General features: G+C 35.0%; 1 protein-coding gene and 1 long non-coding RNA gene across 2 annotated transcripts; both read right to left on the bottom strand.

The window, feature by feature from the left end:
* Positions 1-1568: 1568 nt before the first annotated feature.
* On the bottom strand, positions 1569-3174 carry LOC137826121 (uncharacterized). The gene is made up of 2 exons (XR_011083413.1): positions 3051-3174; positions 1569-2927 (listed from the first exon to the last, which is right to left on the bottom strand). It is a non-coding gene; the product is annotated as an uncharacterized lncRNA (long non-coding RNA).
* A 7374-nt stretch (positions 3175-10548) lies between these two features.
* On the bottom strand, positions 10549-11103 carry LOC137824616 (secreted RxLR effector protein 78-like). The gene has a single exon (XM_068630283.1). The coding sequence runs from the start codon at positions 11101-11103 to the stop codon at positions 10549-10551; it is 555 nt and encodes a 184-aa protein (XP_068486384.1).
* Between the last annotated feature and the right edge of the window lie 4617 nt (positions 11104-15720).

The following is a 15720-nucleotide window of genomic DNA, read 5'->3' as shown; positions in this document are numbered from 1 at the left end:
CTTCATTACTTACGCAATATCGAAGTAAATATATATGTTTATTGTACTTTTCCATTTTGTTTTGTATATAAGGAAACTGGTCCACAGTGGTTATTGACTGATTTCTTTGCATGCTCAATTTAACTTTCTGTTAATTAAACTTTTGCCTTAAACCTATCTGTTAGGTTATATGTGTATTATCTTAACATTAAATGTAGCATACACACGAGGGACACTTTTGACACACGAGGAAAAAATAGGAAGATGTAGTTTATTGTGAGGAGGACACGTCTCTCTTTTTTTCCTTCCTCTCACACGGTGTCACGAGTCTCTCATTTCTTCTCTCAGTCACGCTCTCTCATAACCTCACTCCGTGCATTTCCTTCTTTCTAGTTTCTTCTGTCACAACTACCTCTATTAGGGTTTAAACTATTATATCTAAATTAGTGTTAGAAATGAATGCACCATATCTTCAACCACGTCGAGGAAAGATTTTTGCCTTTTTTTCTATATGCTTAGGAAAACAAGATTGCATCGTGTGTTGAGTATTTTCCCCAAACCGTGTTATATCTTTTCTAGGTTTGTCTTTATGATAAAATCTTTCCGGTTTCACGATCGTTCTTTTTTTGACTTTTTTTGGTTATGGACATGCTTTGCAGTATCTTAATCGGCTTTTTAACTGTGTTCCAAAGTGTTTATCTTAAAGATCTTTTCTTATTATGGTTAATATTTGCTTTTAATCATTTCTAGAGTGATTATGTTAACTTCTTTCATGTTTTGTTAGAGTCAAGTTCATTATTAAGGTTTTCTAACTCCATTTTTGTATTTCGGTTTAAACATTTTGTTCTGTAGACACTATTTTGTGAAGTGTTTTTTTTACCTAACACTATTATGAAAAACACTCTTTTTCATTATGTAAACAATGAATAGAGAGATGAAAACATGTGCCTATTGAAATTTGAGCTTTGGAGACAATTTTTCACTATAAATAGATCTTCAGTGTGAAGACTTTTTAGTTTCATATCATTTCTCCATCACAGAGGTGAAGTTTCATGTATGAATTTTAGTTTGTTTTATGTTTTATATTGTTTCACAAAACTGGAAGCAAGAAGCAAGTATCTGAAACTGATTTCCGCACTTTCTTAAATAATCCTACCCACATCTTCGTCGATTTCTAGAACCATGCCGACTGACAGAAGCCAAGCATTTGGAGTACGAGTTAAAGATGTGCACAAATTCTCTAGATCTGATAATCTCCTATGAGAACCTCGCACAAGCTTCAGTGGAAGAGATTATGGAGAAGTACATCAGTTTCCAAGTATTCCAATCGAGTAATCTGGCGCAGGCGGCGACGGAAGTTGATTGGGCAGTGTAAGAGGAAGAAGAAGCGACAATTAAGGTTTTAATTCGGGAAAGCATTAGAGAAAAATTGGGGAATGATTTTATTTTATCTTTTATTAAATTTTAAAAGTAAAGTGAATTTCAACTTACAACCATGTCATCGATTTGTTCCCTTATTTGTGTCGTCTGTGTGTTTTCTTCTACAATGTTAATTAAGAAGAAGAAGAAGAAGAAGATGCATGAATTACTGAGGAATTCCACTAAGCAATCAAACCTAGATCACTTACACCACAACCAAAGAAGTGACCTTGATCCCCTCAAGACACACACTTCTCTTGGTCAACACACCAACACTAAGAATGCTGATCTTGATCCCCTTAAGAACACACAACACTTCTCAGCAAACACACAAAGGTTTCTTTCAACAGATACAAGGATTACACTTGTTACAGAAGAAAATCTGAAATCAATACAAGAGAAAATCCTAGCTCACACTCTTTGATCAATCTCAATTTCTAAGCAATCTCAACTTTTCAAAAACTCAAAATTTGTGTTCTTGTAAAACCCAAATATGTTTTACTATTTTATATCAAAGTTGATGTTTGTTATCAAATCTTAATAAACTATTAATTGCCTTTAAAGATTGATCAAAGCATTAAAAACTGGAGTGTAAACAGTTAGAATCATTTAATGCTCAGTCAAAGCACAAACCATTTTTCTGTTATGGTACCAAAACAAACAATCGGTTGTTTCCTCAAATCAATTGGTTGTTTTTGTTTTAACAGCTCAACCATTTGAAAAACAATTTTCAACCTTTTATAAAAACTTATAAGTATAAAACAATCGGTTGTTTCGACAAAACAATCGGTTGTTTTTCACTTAGTTTGAAAAACACTTTTCTTTTAAAAAGATTGAGAATGCCTATGCTTTGGATTCAATCAATGAGTGGATTACAATACTCAATCTATCCCATATCCTATCTAAGACAGCTCAACAATAACAAGCACAACCTAGCCTTCAACATCCTTCAAAGGGTTTGGATTCTTCAAAGCTTGAACACCACTTGGTTCAACAAACATTTTGTGTGAGAGAGAAAACATAACACTTAATACATAAAGTAAAAAATACAAATTTCCAAGTACCTTTGTTGGGTCACTCAATAAACTGATCTTATGTCACCGAAGCTTATGATTTCATCGATTTATGGCTTGTTATGAGAATCATGGAGTGTGGCTACATCGTTCGAGCCACTATTCGTGATCTAGGTCCCATTCTTAAATTATTTTCAATTTATAATCCTTAACTTGTCTATAATGTTTCATCACTTCAAACCATACATAAATTTCATTACTCAAAACTTGTCAAATAAAAAAAGAACTACAAATACAGGGATGGGAAAATGCAATTATTCTCGTAAGTCGAATAACAAATTAACTTACTAGATGTAGTTCACTCTATATTCCTTTTTTTTTCATAATAAAAAATTTGCAGTACCTGTGTGAGATAAGCAAGGACTCTTTCCACGTTGCCTACTCCTCTGTGTCGCCACTAACCACAAACCCTTAGTCTTCTCTGCCTCCGCGATTTCAAGCTCACGAAGTTGAAAGCTGAGAAAAAGGGGAAAAATGAAGGATTCCAAAATAAGAGAAGCGGGAGGGAGCAAACAACTTACAGCGAAAAATAAGAATAAATTGAAAAGCATCAATTTGAAGATACAGGGAGGTGAGTACCGAACAAAGGAAGGATAATAGAAGCATAAATTTGGTGTGTTCTTTAAATTTTATTTAAAAGAAAAATGAAGCAAAAAAGTTGTGCCACAACCAGAAAGGGATTCATCAACGCTTTCGATTCTATGTTAGGGAACAGAGTTTTATAAATTGCTACCCCCTTTTCTCAAATTAAATCTAAATTAATAATGCCAATGATAAAATAATTTTTTTTCTCACTGTATGTAGATTGAATTCGGGCAATAAGAAACATGAAATTATTATTATTATTATTATTATTAGTATTAGTAAAATAAACAATTACATTTAGCGATCGAAAGAAAATCGGTGGCTATAAAATAAACATATTCGGTGGCTGATTCAGTGGCAAAAATAAACAATTACATTTTGCGACCGAAAGAAAATTGGTGCCTAAAAACTAAACATATTCAGTGGCTGATTCGGTGACAGAAATAAACAATTATATTTAGCGACAAAAAATAAAAAATCGGTGGCTAAAAAATAAACATATTCCGTGGTTGATTCAGTGACAAAAATAAACAGTTACATTTAGTGACCGAAAGAAAATTGGTGGCTAAAAAATAAACATTTTTGGTAGCAGATATATTTTTTCCAGTTTATTGAAAACAACCACCACTTTAGCAACCGATTGTTTTGTTACTCTCACGTTTAGTCGCTGATTTGGTCACTAAACTAACTAACAACATTATCAATTCATTCAGTCGCTATTTCGGTCAGAGATTTGAGACTAAGGGTATTCGGTGGCTAAAAAATAAACATTTTTGGTCGCAGATATATTTTTCCCAATTTATTGAAAACAACCACCACTTTAGCGACTGATTGTTTTGTCACTCTCATGTTCAGTTGCTGATTCGGTCGCTAAACTAACTAACAACATTATCAATTCATTCAGTCGCTATTTCGGTCACAAATTTGAGACTAAGAGTATTTGGTGGCTATTCGGTCGCAAATTGCGACTACTCATTTTCGGTCGCTAAATTCGGTGACTAAATTACTATTTTCTTGTAGTGTAGAATTCATTTGGTGCTCTTACATAGTGTCTTGAATCTTGTTTAGACTTCTTTTGTTGTTGTGTAGTGTTTTGTGCCTTACTTAGACTTCCTCTAGTACTCTTATATGCAACATAGTTTAGACTTGATATGGTGCTTTTATGAAGTATTTTGCATCTTATTTAAACTAGTTTGGTTTTCTCATTCATTAATGGCTTTTTATACTTGTTTCATATTAGGTAAACTTTTAAACAAAACAAAATATTGTATTATTTGTTATTATCAAAGGGTATGATTAGAAAGACTTTCATATTTAGATTTGCTTTTAGTCATACGAAATGTAGTTTATATATCAAGTTGCTTCATAAGTAGGAATGTCATATTAGATGGGACGCAAATGACAATGATATATAAAAATATGGAAAAGAACATTGAGAAAAATTAGCTTATTAGCTTGAGGTGGAATCTTCTATCTTCAATTTAGTTTGTCTAGAAGGGTTTGATGATGCATTAGATGATGAGTGTCAACCATCAACGTCTCACTAGAAAACTAGAACATGTCAACTTATACTCTGATTATTAGCTTACACGTGATAGAGAGAGGAAATTGATTAAATCTACACAAATGTTTAGGTATTGATCTTATTTGTTATACTTTGGGTGTAGCAAGAGAGATAGATGATTTAAAATCAAGAAACTTCAGGGAGACACATAAGAGTGTAGAAAATCAACAATGGTAGTAGGCCATGGAGGAAGAACTTGAACCTTTGAAGAAGAATCACATGTGGACACTTGTAGATCTACTTAAAAATAAAAAAAAGGTGGTTGGGCATAAGTGAGAATTCAAGAAAAAAAGGGAAGGAATACTAGGTGTGGAAAAAGAAAGATTCAAGGCGAGACTAGTGACATAAAGTTCTACATATGTGGACGAGATTGATTATAACGATATTAAAAAATTGTAGTAAAACATTATTTCATTAAGATTTTTATTTAAAATACTATTAAGTATCATATGAACTTAGAATAATTGAATGTCAAAATAATGAGGGTTGAAAATAAAAAAAAAAAAAATATCTCTTAAAAAATCATTGTATAACTTGAAATAAAGTTTGTGGTAGTGGTATAAGAAATACAATAATTTTTTAAGAAGGACATTATTTCTTAGGTGTAGTTATGATCTACATTCTAATGAGAAGAAATGTCTGTGTTATTCTTGGTGTTATATATAAATGATATCCTTATAGCTAACCATTATAAAGTTCAAATTAAAAGCCTCACAGAAAAATTAATTTATGATTTTGAATAGAAAGATCTTGGTTTTGCATGGAAAATACTTAAGAGGAATATATAAAGGGATCAGACGAAGGACGAGTTACAAAAACCTTTTTATTATACAAGCTTCTAATTCTAAAGAAGAAGATAAAAAATATTTCATATGCTAATAATAAAGTAGGGAACACCAAGTAGTAGATCATATTTTAGGATTTATAGAAATCACTCCTTTGAACACATTTATTTGCTTGAGGGTTTTGATAGTGACGAGAATGAATCTAGCTAGGAAGGGAATAACTGTAGAAAATACTATGTGTCCAATGTGTGGTATGAAGAGGAAGTCACCAACCAAAACCATATAGGCTTAGGGAATTTGGAATATATGTAATAATTGGATGGGAGTAAGTATGTCATGCATCACAAGGAAAAAACTTACTTTAAACAATTCTATTTGATTGGCCTGACTAGCTCACAAAATAGGGTATGAAAAGGTGTATGAATGACCTTTATATAGGTTTTATGGTACCATAGAAATAAAATCATTTTTGAAAATGGAGTTGCAGATCATGTTGAGGTCTTCACAATGACCCAATTCAAAAATTGGGGGTGGATAACTAGTAAGATTCAAAAAGTTCATTTCATTATGAAAACAGTGGTGAGGAATTGTATCCAGTAGGTAGAGTGTTGAAACTTATTCTGAAATACTTTGTTCATAAAATTAAATTTGGTTGTTGGATCTATTTTTGAAAGATAATATTGGTTAACATTAGTCCAAGAAAGGTTAGATATTCTTAGTTGGTTTTTTTATGCACAGAGGAAGCATAGGAAAGAGGTAAATAACTAGGTAGAAAAGGTGGCATTGGAACGGTAAGAAATGCTTTGTAGTAGATTTTGACGATGGTGAAAATCATAATGATGGTGGTGAATGGGAAGACTAGGATTTTACATATGAATATATCCTACTATTTCTATGGGCATTATTAGCACATTACTTTGTGATTGTTTGACCCTTGGTAAAAGTTTACGCTTGTATGCAAATATTTTGATTTTGGTATAGACGAAAGCAACATGAATTATAGGTACTATTGTAATAGAAGGTTGTGAAGGTTATGTCCCATAGTCTAAACATTTTTTTTACAAGGGAATCATCCCTCAAATGTTCCAATTTTATTCTTTGTTAATAAAAAAATAAATTATTTGTAGTTTTTTTTATCGGCAAAAAATAAATAAATAATAAAGATATTTCAGGGATACCTCAACCCTTATATAGAAGGAGTAGACAAAACAAACCGGTAACATGCTCTACCCTTGAGCAAAACTATTATTCCTGCCTTTCCACTAACTTTTATATTTTTTGATGGACCTCATGCAAACCAAAGGTTCAAGACACCAATATGAGTAAGAAAAACATGCTAGGCGTATCTTCGATGTCACCCATGACCAAACTTTCAACTGCGCCATCGAGAAAATCTCCAAGTGGTTTACGCGTTTGTTTCTAAGGATCTTCTTATTTCTATGCTTCCACTATTCTCCTATAACTGCTATCCACACACAACCAAATCCGATTAACAGCTACACTTACCTCAATCAACCTAAATTGTGAGAAAAGCATCTTCGGCTCTTGATGTACAACAGATGCATGTCCCACCTACTCGTAGCACTTAGACCATACAAGGTAGGCAATTCTACACATATAGAATAGATGAGACATGGTTTCCTCACCCTCCCCACACATACTACAAACATTGTTATTAGTATTATTAGCAAATTTATGGTGAATCGTGGATGAACTCATTAGGAGACTTTGAAATGAGTGTTGAGATATTTGAATGAAACACTACAAATTTGTTTGAAATCAAATTTATAATTTGGTGTGGATTTATCTACTACTTAGACACATTATATCACACTCACAAAAGGATAAATGAAATTATATGATAGCTAAATATTATACAAGAATACGTATCTATTTAGTGTGAAAAGTCATACATTAGTTAATCATCAAATGTACTATAAAATAACTAAACACATTAAAAAGTTCTTCTATGATTTGGTATTAAAGTATTGAGATGTAAAAATTACTCTAAATATATTATTTGAAGAAATAAAAAAACAACATATTTATTAAAGTAATAATTAAATCCATCTACTAGACAAACCATTATACTTATTTACTATATTGCCTATCTAATAGTATCACGTTAGACTAGTATAATAGTATGTTAGTTACACTCGTATAATAATGCCATTGATTAAAATATTCTAATAGTGGTAAACTGATCTAGTGGTGCATTTTATCCATTTTTTTTACAATTGAATTTTGTATATTGTTTTGTACCGCCAATATAAAGTAACATTATTCAAGTTGAGGTCAATTATAGTTTATATATTTCGTCTTCTTCCAATTCATCAAGACGTTTTTTAAGGAGAAAATCGTGACGGAATACCGACATCTAAAACGGTCAATACTTCGAATGCGGTAATTAATCCTAACGATACCATTTCTCAAACTTGAAGTCGAAACATTGGCGTTTTTTTTATCAGCAATAAAATAAATTAAATTAATGGGATACTTCAGGGGTATCCAACCCGTATACATTAAATAAAGATACTTCTCCGTAGGATATGAACAGAGGCACACCCAACAGACAAGTAGCCAACATTACACATAGTGGGTATTTAACCCACCAGCTCACACATTTAAACAGAACCAAATACATCTCGAAAGGTGCAGCAAACGTGATCAAACCCCCAGAAAAATGTGTTAAGGCTGTAGCACCCACATACGTACCCAACTTCTTTCCTGCATCACTATATTCAAACCTAAAATTTAGCCACAAGCAGCCTTCCTTCTTTACCCCTGCTTATTGCTTCAACACCTTCACTCCACTTCTGTCCATGACCTGCACTTGCACCTTTTACCTTTTCACAGCATTCGCACCACGATCCTTGTCTAAACAACCAAGATGATATTGCCATTTGAAAAGTTTACTGAACCATGAACACCACTCTCCACTGACAGCACTATATCCATTGTGGTTCAGCACAGACCTAAGGAATTACCAGTACTTACTCTCAACCATGCAAGGTGTCTCCAGCATAGAAAATCCTTACCATCCCGGGATCAGCCCCACGGCTCCACAGCCACCCAGATCACTTCCTTCAACTGCACCCCAAGCAGATTAGGGGTACCCCTTGAACTCTCACTCCCATCATCTACCAAAGACACCTTCATCAGAGTCAACCGCAGACTCATATTGGTTATTCCATTGACGAACTGCAGCCAACATTGGAATCCCACCACCAGCCTTTCTTCCAATGGGCACGCCATTCCATCCAAGCCATGAGAGGACTTTAATTCCTTTCTTTTGAAAACTAGCTTCTGCAGTGCCTGAGGTGCTTCCATACAACTCCAACATATTCACACCCGTGACCTGAATATACTTGCACCTACAAATGCCTAAAGCTAATTCAAACAGAGAACAGGAGAACAAGATTTTATCTAACCGGTCTCAGCTCGAAACAACACCTTCCTCGGACCTCAACTCATTCTGCCAACAAGATCTCTGCTCCAAATTCCACCACTCATACATCCACCCAACTCCACAGCCATCCTCTGTACAACATATAAGTTCACCATTAAAAAACTAACCCCCTTCCTTTCTCTATTCCGCCACCAACCAGCAAACTTTAACCCTTCCACTACAGCACAGATACTACTTATAACTACTAATACAAATCATTAGGTTCAACACCCAATAAGAAAAAGAGTAGGTAAACTTATTCCCTTTATGTTTTAACCATAACCATGACTTTAGCTGGGCCGGTTGAAGGACTTCTTCCTCATCCACAACACCTTGATTAAAAGCTACTGAATTCCTATGATTCCACAAACTCCGTATAATGGTAGCCCAAACCCCTTTCCAGATCTGATTTTGTTTATTACTGCCCTGGGTCAATATAAAACTTTCAAAATGATTCTTAACATCGTTATGTTGGACGTAGAGAATTCCAATCCATCTAAGGCATAAATCCCATACACGACTAGCAACCTTACACTCCAGGAAGAGATGTTGGCAGGACTCTTCCTTAAGTTCACAAAGAGCACATACATATGTGTCTAGTGAAATCCCTCTCCTTCTCAAGCACATCCTAGTTGGAATTTTGTTCAGCAACACCCTCCAGGATATGAATATAACATTGGGGAACGTCTTCTTCTTCTAGAGGTGTTTGAAGACATTAATTTGAGGGCCCCTAGTCGCCCTGACTAAGCACTCATACGCGGAGCTCACTATGAAGCACCCGTTAGCCTCACATCTCCATTCGAGAGCATCCTTTTCATCCTTCCTTACTTTGACCCTGGATATGAGGCCTTCCAGCTCAGCTTCTGAAGAGGTTTCCCACTCAAATCTACCTCTCCTCCATTTTAAGGACCACCTCCATATCGATCCTTCCCATTCTCCCACTTCTTCCAACTTGTGGCCTTGGTTTAACGACAGGGAGTACAGTCTTGGGAACAAAGTTTTTAGCTTTGAATTTCCTACCCACACATCCTCCCAGAAACGAATTTTATCTCCACTCCCTATTCTCCATCCAACTTCATCTTGGAACCACTCGTCTCCTCCTCCCTCCCTATATATGCTCGTCAAATCCCTCCACCACCATGACTGATAATTTAATAGGCACAGAATCACTATTAATACCCAGACCATACTTCGATTCAATCACTTCCTTCCACCTATACCACCACATCCACTTTGCCATAAGAGCATAATTAAACTTCCGAATGTCTCTGATTCCCAGTCCACCTTCCTCTTTTGTTCTGCACAAGTCTCTCCAGCTAACCCAAGATATAGACATCTTCTCCTTTCCCCACTCCCATAGGAACCTCGTTTGAATGCTAATGATACTTTTACAGACCACCTCCAGTGCTTTGAAAAGAGACAGGTAGTAGAGCGGTGTAACAAATAACACAGATTTGATTAAGCACAGTCTGTCTACCATTGAGAGAAACCTCCCTTTCCACACACTAAGTCTTGACTTTAGTTTGTTTAGGACTAGTTCCCAGAATTTTTTCTTCCTCGGATTACCCCCCACTCTAAGCCTAGATAGTTGAAAGGTACAACCATCTGGCCACAGTTCAGAGTCTTTGCATAGCAGTCCAAATTGCTTTCCAAGACATTTATGCCTACTAGTTTTGACTTATGGAAGTTAATCTTCTACCCTGAGGCTAGCTCAATCCCCCTAAGAATAGACTTCAAGGTGATAACATTACTGAAGGAGTCCTGGCATAGAAAAAGAGTGTCATCTGCGTACTGAAGAATGATAATTTCTACCTCTTTTCTTCCTACTTTTATCCCAGATAGGAGATTTGCCTTCACACCTTGCCTTACCAGCCCAGCCAGCCCTTCCGCAACCACTATAAACAACAGAGGAGCGAGAGGATCACCCTGCCTTAACCCTCTCGACGGTTTGAATTCCTCGGTAGGGCTACCATTGACAAGCACAGACACCGTTGCGCTTTCCAGGCAGCCTTTGATCCACCTGACCCATCTGTTATCGAACCCCATCCTATTTAACATTTCATATAGGAACTCCCATCTGACTGAGTTGTAGGCCTTTTCAAAATCCACCTTAAAACACAAACCACTCTTTCCACCCCTCCTCAGATCCTCTACCACCTCGTTGGCCAAGAGCACACTGTCCAGAATCCCTCTATTCTTTAAGAAAGCCGATTGGCATTCATCAATGACAGAGCCGATGACTTTCTTCATCCTTCACGCCAAAACTTTTGAAATAATCTTGTAAACTGCACCTACTAGGGAGATAGGTCTGTATTGCTCAAGCATAACCGGATCTTTTACCTTGGGTATAAGAGCTACGAAGGAGGCATTACAACCTTTTGGAATGTGCCCATTTTCATGAAAAAAGGCCGCCGCTGCCACTATATCATCTTTTAGAACCCCCCAGCTTTTCTTGATAAAGTTCATGTTAAAACCATCTGGCCCTGGGCTCTTCGAACCATCACAGAGCCACACCACATCTCTAATCTCCTCTCCCAACATGCCAAAATCCATTCCATCGTCAAGGGTCCCTACTACACTTCTTTTCATCCAGGGTAGAGAAAGGTGTTGTGTTTTAAAAGCCACGCCCTTCCATCCATCCTGGTATTCACCTGAAACAGCTTCAGCATAGGTCCTCTTTCCACTCTTCTCCACCCAGATCTCCTTGCCTCCATGTTTCCTAACGATCTCATCTTCCTTCGTATCGCTCTTCCTTGCTATCACTTGACGTTCTCTTGGCAGTTCCCACGACGCCCTCCTCTCCTCTTTTTTTGGACCATACTGATATCTTCTATATTTCGGAATGTTCACGTACAGTTTCCTACTTCCAATGTAAATCTGGTCCAGATCTCTCTCCAGGCTCCTTTCATCTCTAACAACGAAAAACCTCACGAAACCAAACCTCTTCCCCCATTTGTTTAATCTTCTTGAGATAAAAACGTCCTTCACCCTTGCCCATTTTTGGAAAACCTTAATCATATCCTTTTCACCAAGTCCATGCGGAAAGTTGGAGAAAAAGAACAAAGAGAAATCGTTTCCACTTCCCTGACCCCCCTATTAGCATGACCTCTGTTTCCCACCCTTTCCGTCATCAGCTCCCCTTGGTAATGTTGGTATTTGTTGACCTTATCCAACGTAATCCAAGTGTTCCAATGATGTTAGTTCGAAACATTGACGTTATCGTTTCGATACCGCCAAGTCTTCATCACTATGAGTATTTTTTTTTTTAATGTAATCTTTGTGAGACTAATATTCTCTTTATCTTTGCTTCATTTTTGTTTTGAGTTTGTCATGTAGCCTCCACGGCTGCTGTAACGTAGGATGATGTGAGTGTGTAATTAACTTCATGGGTAGCTGCGTCCAATCAACCTTATAGCGGGAATTGTTTTTACTACTCTCGTGACATGGGACGAGACATAAGATATACTTTACTTTGGAGTTATAAGATTTTTTAAAAACCAGGTATGCACACAATCGAAAGTTAAAAAACTAAATATATAGATTATCAAAAGAGATTTTACCTCTTTCAACAAAGTTTTTCCCCCCATATATATATGTTCATAGAATCAAACTCTTATCAACATGTTAAGGAATCCAATTATCTACTACTAGTTGACTTTATTCATGTTTGAAACTATAAGATAATACTTAATAAAGTGAGATGCTAAGCCTAGTGGACTTTATTTACACTATAAAGCCCCAAAACCTAACGGAAGTTTTGTATAACTTAATCTATTAGAAATTAATCTTCTCAGAACATGTAAAAGTATACCTATGGTATTTAAATACATGAACAAAAAGAATGTAAATTTCATTTTGTACGTGTTTGATTGTGCTATAGTCGTGGATTACATGTTTTGAATATGAAAAATTAAATTATTCAAAAGTATTTTCAACTTGAATGTATCACGAATTCACGAAACCAAACGTGCAGTATTTTAATTACCAAGGATTTTGTTTTCTCTCTATTCTTTTTTCTTGTTCTCTATATCGTACGAAGGAAAAGAACATCTTTATCAAAATAAGGAAGAATAAATAAATTAAAAAAGTGGATGATACGAAGGTAAAAACCAAATGATTTCATACAAAATGGCATAAGTTAGGTAAGGGCAGCATATGCATGTATAGATTCAGATGTGCATTCACCTGTTACTTCACTTTGCCTATAATATTCATTTAGTATTTATTATAACTGATTTCATCTTATTTTTCGTGCACCTACATTCTAATTTTGTGACATATCCATTAATCAATTTTCATATGCAAAACATGATAAATAGTAAAGATCTTATGTCAAGTTCAAACATCAGACACAGGTACAAGTGGGTTGAATGAACAAATTATTAATTTACTAAGCACCTTACTTTAAAACAACATCTAAACAACGAAGAGAGTATGGATAATATTATAAAATAAGAAACCAAACAATGAAGAAACCAGTGCTCCGTCAATAGTTTTGGAGGGAATTAATAAAAAAACAAACAAACTTCAAACCCCATCAAACTCAAACCATCCAATCTTGTTCCGAAAGCTCAAATCCATCAAACAAAAAGCTACAAAACCAGCTATATAAAAGTAATAAAAGAAAGTTTTTGCTAAACTTGTGTGCCATATGCAGGTGTTGGTTCACACGTAGCTTTCAAGGTCATACGTGTGAGTTTGTGTTGAAATTTTCCTGGCTTTGCGTGAAGAATTGGACTCTCATCCAAAACTACTTTCTCAACGTCATCATCTTTCTCCAACCCTTTTTTATACCCTAGGAATTCATCATGTTCTCCACTCGTCACATTCACCACATTTGACACACCCCAAAAGGGCAAATCAAAACCCAAAAACCCTTTACTTTCTCTCTGTCTTCTCTCAAACTCATCAGCACACATAGAAAATGGAGGGTCTGATTCCTTTGGTTTACAAGGCCATAATGCAATACAAGAGTGGGAAAGAAGGGCCTATAGGATCATGGATTTGTGAGTCCCCTTCTTACTCATACATGAGACTTCCTGGTGACTCAGGAAGGTTTCCAATACAAGCATCCGCTTCATTCTCTGCACCTTCACCCTCTTCCAACAACCCTACTTCTTCTGCCACCCAAATCATTGTTTCCTCTGGGGTTCAGTCCCCACATCAGTGTTTGACACATCGTCGAATTGCAGCATGAATATGCATGAACAACAACATGACCACGGAGCCAACTGGTTGGTACCTGAAGAAGAAAAAGCTGAAGGCGCAGACCAACTAGTTCTGGTGGAAGGAAAGTGTGATGGTGGTCTCTTTAGATGGTTGATTCAAGAGTTCAAGTTTGTGGTTTCATGTGTTGGGAATCTTCATTTTAATTTCCATTTTGGATGAGCGTGTGGAAAACAACCAAAAGGGTCTCTTCATACGCTTAGGTAGTGGTGCATGGTGGTATTGTTGTGTAATTAAGTTGTAGATATGGGTTTCTGATGCTTAAGAAATTGTTCTTGTTTTATGGCCAAATGGTCGCTTCAACTAAGTTTCTAGACAAAATAATAACCATAATGTAATGGGTTTTTATTAACCAGCTTGCAATTGTTTATTGCTTATTCCATGTTCTGATTTCTGCTTTCTGCTTTCACTTTTTCTTTTTCTAGGCGTTTGAAGTTAGGTTATGTCTAGATAATTTACTTCATAAGTTATAGAAGAAAATAAAAACGAATAAAATAATATTTTTTATGAACAAAAACTAGCTTGTATAATTCTTAGAACATTTTCTCTTTTAACTTTTCTAACAGCTAAGGTATCAAGGTTAATTTGACTTTATATTTTGGTATAAATAAGTTTTGGTCACTGATTGTTATCAGATTTCAGCTGATAAAAAAAAATTGTTATCTCAGATTGCTGTCATCACAGCATATTATTGGTCATGAATTTGTTATATGCTATGCTGTTTGAATACGCTTTTATGTTTAGTTTTTAGGATTGTATTGTTTTCATAACTATTTAGGTTGTTGCAAATGAGTTTAAGATAAAGTTAGGGAAGGAGGATATGTAATAATAGTTATTTTTTGGTAAATATTCGAGATATTTGTATACCAGTTGGAATATTCTAAATACTCCATTCATTTATATATATTTGTTTTTGTTGATAATAATAGCTTTTGCTTACTGTAACATATCTTTTGTTTTATCATCATTTTAGATTATCTTTTGTTCTGAATTTATCTCGTATAATAATATAACTAATATATTTTTCAATATAATAATGTATATTTTTTTTATCAGCAAATATAATAATGTATCATGTGAATATAACTAACAGAAAACACTTACGATATCATTTCTCATCACCTTCAAAATCAAGTTTGACATGTATTTCAATTTAATAAATACATGAACAATCAAATGATAGAGATAACTCAAAAAACTTGAATTAAAACTTTTAATTTATCATGTAGTTAATTTGAAAAAAAAAATATAAGTCATATTTTAACAAAACAAAAGTTATTTAACTCTGATTTTTTTATTTATTTTCTCCACTGTCGTGAAAAGTTATCTCAACATAATATTTTCAGAGGTTGTAGTAACCAAAATTTCTGCTTTTATATCGTGATGAATTTAGAAGAAATAGCCAGTAACTAGAAGAATTAAACTATTCTTGGTTGTACTCAGTAAAACTAGTGTGTGGTTGGTTTCTTTTGGCCCATTTGGTCAATCTTTCCATCATTATCATCCAACAATATATTAATTAAAAATTGTTTTCAATAATAGCACAACGTTTTGTGGGGGCGGCTATAGCTACAGAAGAAATGTCATCTCATCACCAACTTTGTTTCCACAACCTAATCCAAACTTTCCCAATTGAAAATT

The sequence above is a fragment of the Phaseolus vulgaris genome, chromosome 8 (assembly GCF_000499845.2).
Source record: "Phaseolus vulgaris cultivar G19833 chromosome 8, P. vulgaris v2.0, whole genome shotgun sequence".
In the NCBI taxonomy this organism is placed as follows: Eukaryota; Viridiplantae; Streptophyta; class Magnoliopsida; order Fabales; family Fabaceae; genus Phaseolus; species Phaseolus vulgaris.
This window is presented reverse-complemented; position numbering and strand designations above follow the sequence as displayed.